Here is a 13,575-nt window from a genome sequence, read left to right as displayed (position 1 = left end):
AAACATAACTGTTTATTGATTGATAATGATGCCAATATATATGCATTACATAACCACAATCCCATAGGATTCAGAGTCCTAATCTATTACAGAGATGCGAATCTATCTCTAACAGGAAACCTAATAAGGCTAAGATACACGCAATGGTAGAATAGTAATTCTCTTGGAACACACATTTATTTTTAATTTTCAATGTATTTATTTATTTATATTTTTTCTAATATCTTTTAACATACCATATCACATAAAATAATAAGTATATAAATCAATAACATGTTTCGAAAAAACAAACATTGTAGCAAGTGTTACTCTTAAGTAATTTTATTAATTTATTTCATTATTCAATATGAATAAATATATAATGACAATACTACCCCTTAATGCATGACATGTGACTTAAAATTGGATTGAAAACATTAAATTGAACGGATATGGTGCAAATTGGCAATTTTTACAAAGTTTAGGAGGTAAATTGACTCAAATGCAAGTTCGGGGTGTAAATCAGCAATTTTTACCAAGTTTAGGAGGTAAATTGACTCAAATGTAAGTTCGGAGTGTAAATTGACAATTTCAGCTAAGTTTGGAGTACAAATTAGCATTTATGCCTTGATTTATTGATGGAGGTTTTTTGTTTTTGGTCATGTGATGGAGGTCTAAACGCTAACAAATACTAGTCAAATTAGATTTTTCAGTTTTATAAGAATTCATCTCTTCCTTATGATTTCACTTGCATCATTTTTCCAATAATGGAAAAAAAAAATCCAAAATATGGTGGATAATAATTCAGCACCCTCAAACTTATCTATCGAGTTTCACTGCAAGCTAGTTTCTTCCTTCCCCACCGAGTGTCTGAGTTCACCTCATCCTTCCTTGAGTTGCTTCCTTCATTCACTCGCCATCTGCCTAAATTATCCTCAATTCGCTTTCAAACAAAAACCAGACATTAAAATTCAGTTCCTTTGATCACAAGCACCTCTCTTTAATTTAATTTGCTTTAGATCCAAACCAAACAGAAGACTCCACATCCCAAGAATCAAGGAGAAAGCTAAGCTTACATATAAGTGGTATAACACACCACTTCAATCTTCGACAATGGCAGCCAAGATGGGTTCGTTCAAGCACAGCTTCCAAGAGAAACGAGAGAGGCTTCTCTCCACCAACAAGATGGGTTTCTTCCCAATCGAAGAACAAGAGCCTCATGCCTTTTCTTCGTCTCGCCGTTGCTGTTGCAGTTTCCGGTATCTTTCCGATAAGATTGTAGGCTGGTGCCGGACCGTGCAAGGTGTTGCCCACCGGGCTATTAAGATGGGCAAGTCTGACCCCAGAAAGATCGTCTTCTCGGCCAAGATGGGTCTGGCTCTGACGCTCATATCTCTCCTGATTTTCCTCAAGCAGGAGCCCTTCAAGCAGCTCGGTCGCTACTCTGTTTGGGCTATTCTCACTGTTGTCGTCGTATTTGAATTTAGCATAGGTACACGTTTACCTCTTTTTGGCTCTATTTGGGTTTATAGCCTCAATTTCATGTCATGATTTTGTCAATTTAGCATATGTTTCATGTTTGTTTTCTTTGAAGTTTTAAGATTTTCATTCTCGCAGTGATGGAGTAGTTGCAGCTTTTTATGAAGTGACGTAGTTGGCAAACTTGTGATTGTAATAATGAAGTAAACATAAAGTTTTTATCTGTAACCAAATAAAAACGATGCAGTTTTTATCTGGGGCAGGGCTACTTGTCTTTATTTATCAAGTTGTCTTTGATCGGATTATTAGATTATGCACTATCATTTCATCATTCTTTTGTTCTAGTAGCTTTTTAAGTTACCTTTTCTTCACTTTGTTGTGTATCTTTTCATTTTCATTTGTGTTGTTTGTTGTGTATGAAGTATGAACTACTTTGGTTTATTATTTTCGATGGATATGTTTATCTGTAGGAGCTACTTTGAGCAAAGGACTTAACCGCGGCTTGGGGACATTGTCTGCTGGAGGCCTTGCATTGGGTATGGCAGAGTTATCAGGATTAGTTGGAGAATGGGAGGAAGCTGTTATTGTTGCCAGTATCTTTATCATAGGTATGAGGATGGAGATTCGTATATAGTTCACTCAGTTAGTATTGCTATTTTTATTTTTATTTTGTTTCTTTCAAATGCTCATGTCATGTTGCGTGGCTGCCAGGATTTATTGCGACTTATGCAAAACTATACCCAACGATGAAGCCGTATGAGTATGGATTCCGGGTGTTCTTGTTGACGTATTGTTTCATCATGGTGTCGGGGTATAGGACGAGGGAATTTATTCATACTGCTGTGTCACGATTCTTGCTCATTGCATTGGGTGCTGGTGTTGGTTTGGGTGTAAATATATTGATTTATCCCATCTGGGCTGGTGAAGATCTACACAACTTGGTGGCAAAAAATTTCATGGGCGTTGCAAAATCTTTGGAAGGTGCAGTTTACACATTGCTTTTAAACTTGGTTCAGACATATTGATATATTCTGGTCTTTTCAATTTGTCCACTCCTCTGATTTTGCTATATACTCGATTTACTTCTGTTGACTGATTTGGGCACTTTTTAGGTTGCGTCAGTAGTTACCTCAACTGTATTGAATATGCGAGAATCCCTTCCAAAATTCTTACCTACCAAGCTTCTGATGACCCTCTTTACAGTGGTTACAGATCTGCAGTAGAATCTACAAGCCAAGAGGATACTCTGGTATTTTTTCTTATGACTTCATAATGATGCATAGTTCATTGCATTAGTAGAAGTGGTATATACATGCCCTTCTTAAGAACGTGATATAAACACATTATAATATCCTTTTATTTTGTCTAAAGATGGGATTTGCTATCTGGGAGCCACCTCATGGTCGTTACAAAATGCTTAGATATCCATGGAAGAACTATGTAAAAGTCAGTGGTGCACTAAGGCATTGTGCTTTTACGGTTATGGCATTGCATGGATGCGTACTTTCTGAGATACAGGTACTAGGAATTTCCTTTTCTAAACCCAATATTAGGCTACTAACAGCAAAATAATAGCATTGTAATTTCATTCATGCCTTTTGTATTATGGTCCTCGGTAATGATGCTTATCCTTACCGGGTTATTATTTTGTTCATTTCAAAATAGTACCTTCTGGTTTGTATTTCTTGTAAAAGGAGTGGATTGAATTTTAAGGCCAGGATAGATGTCTCAATATTCCTTGTGCTTGTGTGCATGTGATATTTCCCCATCTGCTTGATTATAGATACTCTGTCAATTTCGTAGCTTGAATGTATCATATTCACTATATTTCTGAGTTAATATGAATTGAATGTAAATCGCTGTTACTCTTACACAGATTAAGATATAAATTTCGGTTGTTTCATTGGATTTTAAAAAACTTGTTTTAGGGGTTTGCATCCAGAATGATTTCATTCATTTGAATTACTTTTTGAAGTGGTTTTAATTTTTGTGATACTTATCAGTGGCTATAGATGCAGCAAGAAAGTTTTCATTTTGAAGTTGTACTTTTTTTTTCATATTGAACTTTTAATATTTGTATCTGTAGGCTCCGGCTGACCGAAGACAAGTATTTAGTAGGGAGCTTCAAAGAGTAGGTTATGAAGGTGCTAAAGTGTTACGTGAACTTGGAAACAAACTGAAAAAAATGGAGAAAATAGGTCCAGTAGATATACTCAATGAAGTGCATGAGGCTGCAGAAGAGTTGCAAAAGAAAATTGACCAGAAATCATATCTTCTTGTCAATTCAGAAAGCTGGGAGATAGGCAATCGGCCGAAAGAGCTGGGAGAAATTCAAGACCTTCTGGACTTGAATGATGAAGGGAACAAATTCCATGAATACAAATCCCTCAGTGAAGCGGTACTTGATCTCAGAAATTTTCCTGGGTCACAAAGTTGGGATGATCCTGTACCAGCGAAGCCTGCCAGCTTGAACGCCTCACCTCATGATAGAAAACCCTCCAATCTTCCAGTACCCTCAGGAAAGTTGTTCATGAAACAGATCTCTTGGCCTGCAGGGATGACATTTAAGGCTCAAGCAGAGCCACAAGTGGAAGAATCAAGTACTTATGAAAATGCTAGTCAATTGTCGTTGGCCACGTTCACATCACTGCTGATAGAATTTGTTGCAAGGCTCCAAAATCTTGTTGACTCCTTTGAAGAATTGGGTGAAATGGCACTTTTTAAGGAACCTGTTGATTTGCCAGAACCGTTAGAGTCACAAGGCAGGTTCTGGACCAGATTTCTTGACCGTCTGAAGTCATGAATTTGTGATATAGTTTGCCAATTGACTTCATTGAAATATGCCATCAGTTCCATTCTGAAGTACAATGGAGCTGATGTACTGCTGACATTACCCATGGGTAGTTTGCTTTCGTGTTTGTCAATGGTGATTGTCCTCTATTTCGTTGATAAGATATGGCTACAAGCATCGGCTGACACTTATGCATTGATAAATAACTTGCTATCAGTATTACTCCCGAGTCTTGGAGCAAAAGGGGACGATGAGAAGGGATAAGGTACAGTACAAGAAGGCTTGAATTGATGTTTCAGACTTTCATGGTAACAGTAACAGTAATCTAGTTGTTAATACACAACTATTTATAAGGCTTTCTCAGGCTTCCAGATTAACTACCAGATTAGCTTTTAACTATTATTGTAGTCTGATTAAAAAGTTTACCATGAAGAGGACCGATGGACTATAGTCTGGCACTTCTAATAGTACTTCCAATTTCTTCTTGTTACATTTCAAATCTGAAGCAGAGATTATGTGCAATTTCCCCTGCTGTAGCATGATGGGAGATAAATTGAGACGACCGTGACAAAATGATCTTTAGAAATGAGAATGAAAGAGAGTGTACTCTTTATCTTTTCAATTCTTTAATCATAGAATTAATCCCTTACACAACAATTTTAATGTCACAAGAATAAGAAAATTCAGGAATGTCTTTTTTATAATCATGGTACATATATCATATCTCATGTTAATGATATCATATCTCATGTTAATGATATCATATCAAAAGAACTACGTTTGTGTAATTGACAAACATGTACTCTTGTAGGCACTAAACAACAGTGTGCAACTGGCTAGTCCATACCATTTACAATTGCGGGCATCTAATTGTATAGACTGTGGATTACTTGGTTTAGAGTACAATGTATAGTTATTTATTTGGGTTATATTCCTAAGCCAAATCCTACGTGCCCAAAACCAAGTTTTACTTTTTTCTTCTTTATTTTCTAGATAATTAAACTGACAACGGCGCTTTAAGACCGTGTTTGGTGCAGCTAGACTTATAAAAAAAATTGGTTTATGCTGATTTTTGAAAATAAGTTGCTGATAAATAAAGTAGCTGATTATTTGGTAAACTGGCTTATATAAGTGGCTATTGGTGGCAAAAGCAATGACAAAGCGTTTGGTAAACTCAAACTGACTTAGGCTTTTAATTTGTCAAATAACCAATTTGGACATGTAAGATAATTTTGGGTCAATTTTAGTTTAAGACAATGCCTAAAAATATATCACATATTAATATTGAATAGTTTTTAAATTATCTTAAATCAATATATATTAATAACTCGGTTTTGATTAGAATCATGTCAATACATAAACTCAATCACGCGGATTCATCAAATTTTGAGCAATCATGTTTCTTAATACTAGCATTCATGCACCGCCTTGTGCCTGTGAAATGACCGCTCTCATGCGGGTGCTTGTTTCGTTTTCTCATTCATCATTATGTGTGCATGTACCAGTCTTGTTACAAGTATTTTGAGGTTGGTTTTTGTAATAATTTAGTTAGAGAAATCTAATTTGAGCACCGACTATTTTATTAATAAAGCGAAAAATAATACATTTAGTCCGGGGGTGTACAACAACCTTTACCCTCTTGAAATCTCCACCCCAAGGAATTAAAAAAAAAGCTTATGAGAAACCTCCACTCTAATTGTTGGGATTCGTACAATATACAATGAAATCTCCACTTACAAAAGCTTCTCACTACCAACTGATTTTGATCGGAATTTGCAGTTTCCATATTAATGCCATATTTCTCTTTGCCGAGCATATTTCTACGTTGCCTTTCCAACTCTAGTCCATGTAGATATATGTCTCCATTTATTGTAAACCACAAAAGCATTAGAAGAATAATGAACAATTTTAAAAAGTACTAAAATTATGACTTGAGAATTTACCTGATCTTCATCAGATAATGGATGAGATTTTGATGACAGCGCCACTCCTTTCAGTAGGCAAATTACTAATATTGCTGTACATAATGCCAATGTTTGATATAATTGAAAATAATTAAGCAAAGCAATCTCAAAAAGTTGCCTAAAGACAAAATGAATTACACCGAAACAAAACAACAATGAAAGCAGGAATAAGGGTAACAAATAGGTTAGGTTTAAGGGTAACATCAATGTGTGATTACTGTGATATAACTAGAAGCCAAAGGAAAGGAAGTGTAGAAATCTTCTAGTGTTTTGCACCCGAAAATGCAGAGGCAACTCAAAATTAGCCCAGTTACTAAAATTTAAATGCAGATCAAGCTCAACTACTCCACGCCTAACAACAGCTTGAATCCAATGCCCAACACATGGTAAATAAGGGTAATGAGACAATTTCAGACGAAACAAAAGTATAGGTGTTGCATCACGATAGTAGAGCACTCAAAATACAAAAGTTACATAAGCATTCAAATTTGTGTGCTCCTCAAAATCCCTTTCACTGTCGAAGTCCAGAGTTTGAAGCTTAGTCCACATTATGTTCCATTTTTTAGACAAAACGGTAGTCCTGACATCATCTACTATAAGAAGAAAAGAAAATATGTGTTGAACAAGTTCATCTGGTAATTCACTGATCCTATCTCGGTTTATTGCTTCAGAATTTGCCATCGAACCCATTATAACCCATCAATATCAACATCACGTGCAAATCAAACCCATGTCTAAGTTTCAACCCAATCACTATCATTAGTTTATTACCACATATAAAATTAACATGAAGATCAAAAGGAAATTGAACCATTTCAATTATCATATCAGTAGCATTACCATCAATATCAAATTGGATACCGAACTTGTTCCCACAATCAAATCTGTATCTTTACCTTATTCGAATACCAACAAGATTAAATGGAAATCGAACCCATTTTGTTTAGCAAAGTTGATATCAACATCAAATGGAAATCGAACTCAAGTTGTTTACCCATCACCCAATTTAAAAGTAACATCAAGATCAAAATGGAAGCCGAATCTATTCATATTATTAGCAACTCAAATTTATTTCAAGTAGAAACAGGGCCGAATACTGACTCTAAATCAGTAAACGAGGAACTTTACCTGAAATGCAGACGTTGAAATTGCAGAGGTAACCTCAGAATAACGCTCTTGCTTGACCAACTCGAATCCATATGGGTTTCACCAGCCCAGACAATTCAGGTGGGTATCAAGAACTGCTTCCTTCGTTGTAATGATAATGATCATAAAGAAAGAGCTCGAGGGATGCTCAGGTGGGTATTAGAGAATAGAGATTGTAAAGAATTGAACAACTACTTCGTTACAATGTAGTGGGTAAATTGTTGAACGAAAGGAGGGCAACCACTGGTATTTTCAAAGTTTCATTAATCTACAGTAGACATCGCTACAGTTGAGAAGCATCTTCCGGCTTCTAAACCCTCCTTCTGCTTATTAAAAAATAGAGGTCGTGTTCTACAGATTGTGCACAGTGAACTCCCTTTGGAAAACCCATTTATACAGAAAGTTCGTTGTGAATTTCATAAAAAAAACATTTTGTGAAAAAAGGTTATTCAAAAAACTTTTTTGTTAAAAAGTCAGGAAAGGAGATTCTATTCATACCTCATAAAACAACATTTAGACATCCATCTTTTTTCAACTTGGTGTTGACTTTGTCAATAGATGTGAAATTACCAATACAGATAATTATAAAAATAAACAAAAAAAATTTTCAATACAATATATCTGATTTCTCAATTTATTTTTTTATAAAATAATAAGAGAAATTTCAAACGTAGGAAAATCTAGCTATATTTCTCATATACGGATCGTAATAAAAATATTGTTCTCATTTTCTATTCTTTTAGTTTATGTGATCCATCTATTTGAATAAATTTGTCGTTATGAATTGTATATAAATTTTATTGTATTATGATTATACTTAAGCTTGAGAAATTTGATATAGTTATAATACGTTTGAATCAAATGAATTATAATAGTTTTGAATCAATTGAATAAATTTTAAAATAAAAACTAGAGTTTTATTGATTTTGTTGGACTATTCTATTGGCATTTTGGGAAAATTAAGGAGGTCTAAATACTATTTTAGTTGTCTATCAAAGTAGATTGGAGGTCTGATTACTAAAGAGGTATAAATACCGTTTTTGGAGATATGAATATACGAGTAATTATTATGTGTACCCACCACACCACGTGACACTGCCATGTGGTACCTAGCCAATCATATTACGTCATGATATAATTAACATGCATGCGGTGAAAATGACAAAAATTTATTTACATATAAGAACTAATAAGAAACAATCACAATAAAAAATAAACCAAAAATATTAAAAAAATACGTTACGTGTAATATGTAGCGAATATATATACTAATTTATCTGAAAAGAAGCTCTAACCAGGAAACCATTTTGGAAATGAAGTTCGTGCGAACTTTCTTAAAAAAAAAGTTAAAAAGACCATTGTTAGTCAAGATTCAAAGAAATCTCGGGTCAGTCAACGGAAAACCTAAATCGGGTCGGGCAGGGTCCGGCAGTTTGCTTGGTCCAAAATAAGAAAAACTTAGATTAGTAACCGAAAAAAAAAACTTAGATTAAAGTAGAGAGAGAGAGAGAGAGAGAGAGAGAGAGAGAGAGAGAGAGAGAGAGAGCAGCAGCAGCAGATCTGGTGTCTCTTCTTCCTTCTAGTTCTTCCCGACCACTTGATCCCTCTCATTTCTATCACTACCCTCCTTTTCTTTCAGATCGACCCAATAAACCCTAAGGTACCTTAGCTTCTCTCTCTCTCTCTCTCTCTCTCTTGCTTAACTTGCTCGTTTTCCGTTCCATCAGTTTCGCATGTTGCCTTAAATTAAGTTCACATGAAGATTTACTTCTCAGATTTCATTTTTCCACTGCAAAGATAGTTAATTTGGGTAATTATCAATCTTTCTAATCATGGGTAGTCTTGGTTTTGTTAAATTTCGAGTCTTTTTGATGGTTTCTCAGCTGTAGTAATATTTTGCTAGTTTTGGGGTTTGTTTAAGTTAGTAAGCAATCAGTTTAATGCTAAGGAAATACAAAGACGGAATTTTGAAGTGTTTTGATGTGGAATTGGATTGTGCTGAGGTGTTTTCGATTTCATTTAGGGTAGTTCTGTGTTGAGGAGATGGCTATGGTAGATGAGCCTCTATACCCAATTGCTGTTTTGATTGATGAGCTCAAGAACGAAGACATTCAGCTGCGGTTGAACTCAATCCGCAAGCTGTCGACCATTGCTCGTGCATTGGGGGAGGACAGGACCAGGAGGGAGCTGATTCCTTTCCTCTGTGAGAACAATGACGACGACGATGAGGTGCTTCTTGCAATGGCGGAAGAATTGGGGGTGTTTGTTCCCTATGTTGGCGGTGTAGAGCATGCCAATGTTCTGCTCCCACCGCTGGAAACCCTGTGCACGGTTGAGGAAACTTGTGTGAGGGACAAGGCGGTGGAGTCACTGGGTAAAATTGGGGTGCAGATGAGGGAACAGGACGTGGTTGAGTATTTCGTTCCTTTGGTCAAGGTATGATGGTTGATTCTGTTTGATTGTCTCCATTGTGTAGTTTTCCCTGTAATTTCCAATTAGTTATCAAGAAACTGTATCATGTAATGGTAATTAGTTGGTAGGGAAGGAGAAGACACCTCAATATGAAATGCTTCAAAGTATTTTCCTAACATAATATTTTTTAATTGAGAGGGGTTGGTGTATCCTGAAAATGCTTGCACGGTTATTAATAAGTATTTTGAAAACAGATTATGATAAGAACAACTTTCTGACAAAAAAAAATAGGCAACCTTGATATAAGTCACTAAAAGTATCTTTGTTTTGCCTACTATTATCTCAATTATACAGAGGCTGGCTGCTGGCGAGTGGTTTACAGCTCGTGTTTCATCATGTGGTTTGTTTCATATTGCATACCCTAGTGCCCCCGAGTCTATAAAAACTGAACTTCGAACTATATACAATCAATTGTGCCAAGATGACATGCCCATGGTTAGAAGATCTGCTGCAACTAACCTGGGAAAATTTGCTGCGACTATTGATGCTGCCCACCTCAAATCTGAGATCATGTCTATATTTGAGGATCTGACACAAGATGGTAGTCCACTCATAGTTTGTTGCATTTGTCTTGTGTTAATTCATGCTTGTTGGTTAAAGATGATGTTGTTAATTTGTTGGCATGAAGTATGAACTTGACCCTAATCACTTATGTATTTTCAGATCAGGATTCTGTTCGTCTATTGGCTGTCGAGGGTTGTGCGGCTCTTGGGAAGTTGTTGGAACCCCAAGATTGTGTTGCCCATATTCTTCCTGTCATTGTCAATTTTTCACAGGTATGACATGTTTGAATGTTAGTTTGTACATGACAACCAGCACACAACATATTACTTCGTTTTGTCATTTTGCTAACATATTATATACTCTTTGCAATACGTGTGATGCAAATATTTTCCTTTAACCAGGATAAGTCTTGGCGTGTTCGTTACATGGTTGCAAATCAATTGTATGAGCTTTGTGAAGCTGTAGGTCCAGAAGCTACCAGGTAATCAATTTATATATCATTTTGAAGTCCTTATTCGTGTTGTGTATAACTTGAATGATATGATATACTGTGTGATCTCTTTATCCGTCCCTGCGTATATTCTCTTTTGTATGACCTCTAAAATTGTGCACGACTAGTTTCCATACCACAAAGTTTGGCTATATATTTTCAAGTCAGACCAGTAGTTAATAGACTTCTCTATATTTATACTTGTGATTTCAGCCAATATCTTAGTAATAGTTTGAAACTTGCCACTGGACTTCTAATTGATAGTTCTGGTGATGCTGACATTCTTTAGGTCAGACCTGGTGCCTGCCTATGTTCGTCTTCTTCGGGACAATGAGGCTGAAGTACGAATTGCTGCTGCAGGAAAAGTAACTAAATTTTGCCGAATTTTAGACCCGCAACTTGCTATTCAGCAGATCCTACCATTTGTTAAGGTACACAGTTTAATTTATATCTCTTTTTGTTTAATTAGGTCTTGATGCAGTTCAGATAAGTGTATTAAGCTCTGGAACTTAAAAAGTTTGCCTGCTATAGGAATTGTCAACAGATTCATCCCAGCATGTTCGCTCTGCATTGGCTTCTGTGATAATGGGAATGGCACCAGTTTTAGGAAAGGCAAGAATCTTCTGTTGACTGTTATATAATTCATAAAAAGTAATAGTGCTCTCCTGATCCTTATATTAATTCAATTTCTGTTGCGTTTGCAGGATGCAACCACAGAGCAACTGCTGCCCATTTTTCTTTCTCTTCTAAAAGATGAGTTTCCAGATGTCCGGCTGAACATTATAAGTAAGCTTGATCAAGTCAACCAGGTATGTTTAGATGTTTTACCTATCTGTATGCTTCTGTCCTACATTGTCATCTCATTTTATGTTGGAGTAATTTACTTATAACCTACTGGTAAACTATTGAAAAGACTATTGCCTAAAGGATATTGGTTGGCATGTTTTTATTGAATTTGAGGTGTTATTGTTAAATTTCGTGGTGTAGGTGATTGGAATTGATTTGCTGTCCCAGTCTTTACTGCCAGCAATTGTGGAACTAGCAGAGGATAGACATTGGAGGGTTCGGCTTGCAATAATAGAATATATCCCTTTGTTGGCCAGTCAGTTGGGTGTAGGGTTTTTCGATGATAAGCTTGGTTCTCTTTGCATGCAGTGGTTAAACGATAAGGTTTGTACAGCCTTAAGATTGATTAGTTTTGTGTCAACATCTCATGCTGGTTTTTTTACTGCTTCCAGATGCCAAAACGAAAAAGAAGAAATATATAATGCTTCTGCTTTTTATTCTTTCTATTTCATCATCAGAAAGAATTATGTTACCCTATTATTTTTTGCTTCTTAAGAAGCAAATACGCGGGAATCTTATCTGGTGGTGAATGACATCCTCTGGTTTTTAAAATTATGTTACCGTAGTAATCTGTCATGCAGTTTACGCTGGGAGACCTCTTTGTAGAAACTTACTGATAATTTGCTGTTGATGGTAGGTTTACTCAATCCGTGATGCAGCTGCCAATAATGTGAAGCGCCTTGCAGAAGAATTTGGTCCTGAATGGGCCATGAAGCACATAGTCCCACAGGTTTCTATTCTTTTCTTATTTTAGAATTAAATGTAGAGATGACTTTGTTTGTAGTATTATAGCACCAAAGGCTAGTTTGGTATCTTTAGATATCTGTTAGTCTTATAAAAAATTGGCATTTGTTGACAGGTTTTGGATATGATTAATAACCCTCACTATTTGTATCGGATGACCATTCTACATGCAATTTCCCTACTTGCTCCTGTTATGGGATCAGAAATTACTTGTTCCAAACTTCTACCGGTGGTTATTACCGCATCAAAAGATAGGTAAAAATTACGAGCTATCGTACTTGGATATTATGGTTTCTCTGATTTATCTTGGCTATTCTGCTGATATTGCTTCTTTCAGGGTACCAAACATCAAGTTCAATGTCGCCAAGGTGTTGCAGTCACTTATTCCTATAGTTGATCAATCGGTAAGTAAATACTGTCTTTATGCACATGCGCTTAGAATGTATATAAAAGTACAAAGAAGAAAATTGCTTCATGGAAATTTCCAAGGTTCTAAAAAACGCTAGGCGTTAATCGGGCGGACAGCTAAAAACCAGCGCCCAGAGGATTAATCGGGGATTAATCGGCCCAAAATTGAGGCGGCCAAGGGTCTCCGGGCGCCTAGGTGGTCCTAGGCGGGGATTTTTAGAACATTGGAAATTTCATTGCTGAAGTGCTTTGTAATACATATGCAAATTTAATGGTGTCTTAATCAACAGGTGGTGGAGAAGATGATTCGACCTTGTTTGGTTGAGCTCAGTGAAGATCCAGACGTGGATGTAAGGTCTTTTGCCACCCAAGCCCTACAGTCAAGTGATGTCATGATGTCTAACTAGTGAATTATCTTAGATTCGAATCATTCGATATTGTTCAAAGTTTTACCTTTTTTGTTTTTTGTTTTGTTTTCTTTATATGTCGAGTCCAATTCTCCTGTATCTAATGTCTTACTTAAGACGCAGAGGTTTCCTAGTCATTTTGTCATTGATTTGAATTTTGTTTGTAGTACTTTGTCTGCGTTTGCAATAGTATTCTTACATGCCATTGTGGTTAAAGTTTTGATGAACAATTCTCTTTTGGCCTCCAGAAATCAGAAGCACAATATCAACAACATTCATTGATTACGTTAACATTATTAATGTTACATGTTTGATGGACAGAGGAAAAGTGGAGCTCATTTTTCC

The 13,575-nt window shown here is 36.1% G+C and overlaps 2 protein-coding genes across 3 annotated transcripts; both read left to right on the top strand.

Annotated features, from left to right (window-relative positions):
- Positions 1-855: 855 nt before the first annotated feature.
- Positions 856-4,777, top strand: LOC126794310 (aluminum-activated malate transporter 9-like). Its single transcript, XM_050520986.1, has 6 exons — positions 856-1,471; positions 1,929-2,066; positions 2,170-2,439; positions 2,571-2,707; positions 2,830-2,976; positions 3,545-4,777. Exons 1-6 carry the CDS (start codon positions 1,093-1,095, stop codon positions 4,259-4,261), a joined length of 1,788 nt encoding a protein of 595 aa, XP_050376943.1. The 5' UTR covers positions 856-1,092; the 3' UTR covers positions 4,262-4,777.
- A 4,074-nt stretch (positions 4,778-8,851) lies between these two features.
- On the top strand, positions 8,852-13,473 carry LOC126794311 (serine/threonine-protein phosphatase 2A 65 kDa regulatory subunit A beta isoform-like). Of its 2 annotated transcripts, none has more exons than XM_050520987.1 (13): positions 8,852-9,019; positions 9,383-9,795; positions 10,126-10,372; positions 10,495-10,607; positions 10,737-10,816; positions 11,115-11,256; positions 11,357-11,437; positions 11,530-11,634; positions 11,813-11,995; positions 12,309-12,401; positions 12,531-12,670; positions 12,753-12,819; positions 13,114-13,473. In XM_050520987.1, the coding sequence occupies exons 2-13, from the start codon at positions 9,403-9,405 to the stop codon at positions 13,228-13,230; spliced, it is 1,761 nt and encodes a 586-aa protein (XP_050376944.1). In that variant the 5' UTR covers positions 8,852-9,019; positions 9,383-9,402; the 3' UTR covers positions 13,231-13,473. The 2 variants fall into 2 exon arrangements, with proteins under 2 accessions (XP_050376944.1, XP_050376945.1); XM_050520988.1 differs by having other exon boundaries at positions 8,853-9,019; positions 9,388-9,795.
- Positions 13,474-13,575: the final 102 nt, after the last annotated feature.

Source organism: Argentina anserina, chromosome 5 (genome assembly GCF_933775445.1).
Source record: "Argentina anserina chromosome 5, drPotAnse1.1, whole genome shotgun sequence".
Lineage (NCBI taxonomy): Eukaryota > Viridiplantae > Streptophyta > Magnoliopsida > Rosales > Rosaceae > Argentina > Argentina anserina.
This window is presented reverse-complemented; position numbering and strand designations above follow the sequence as displayed.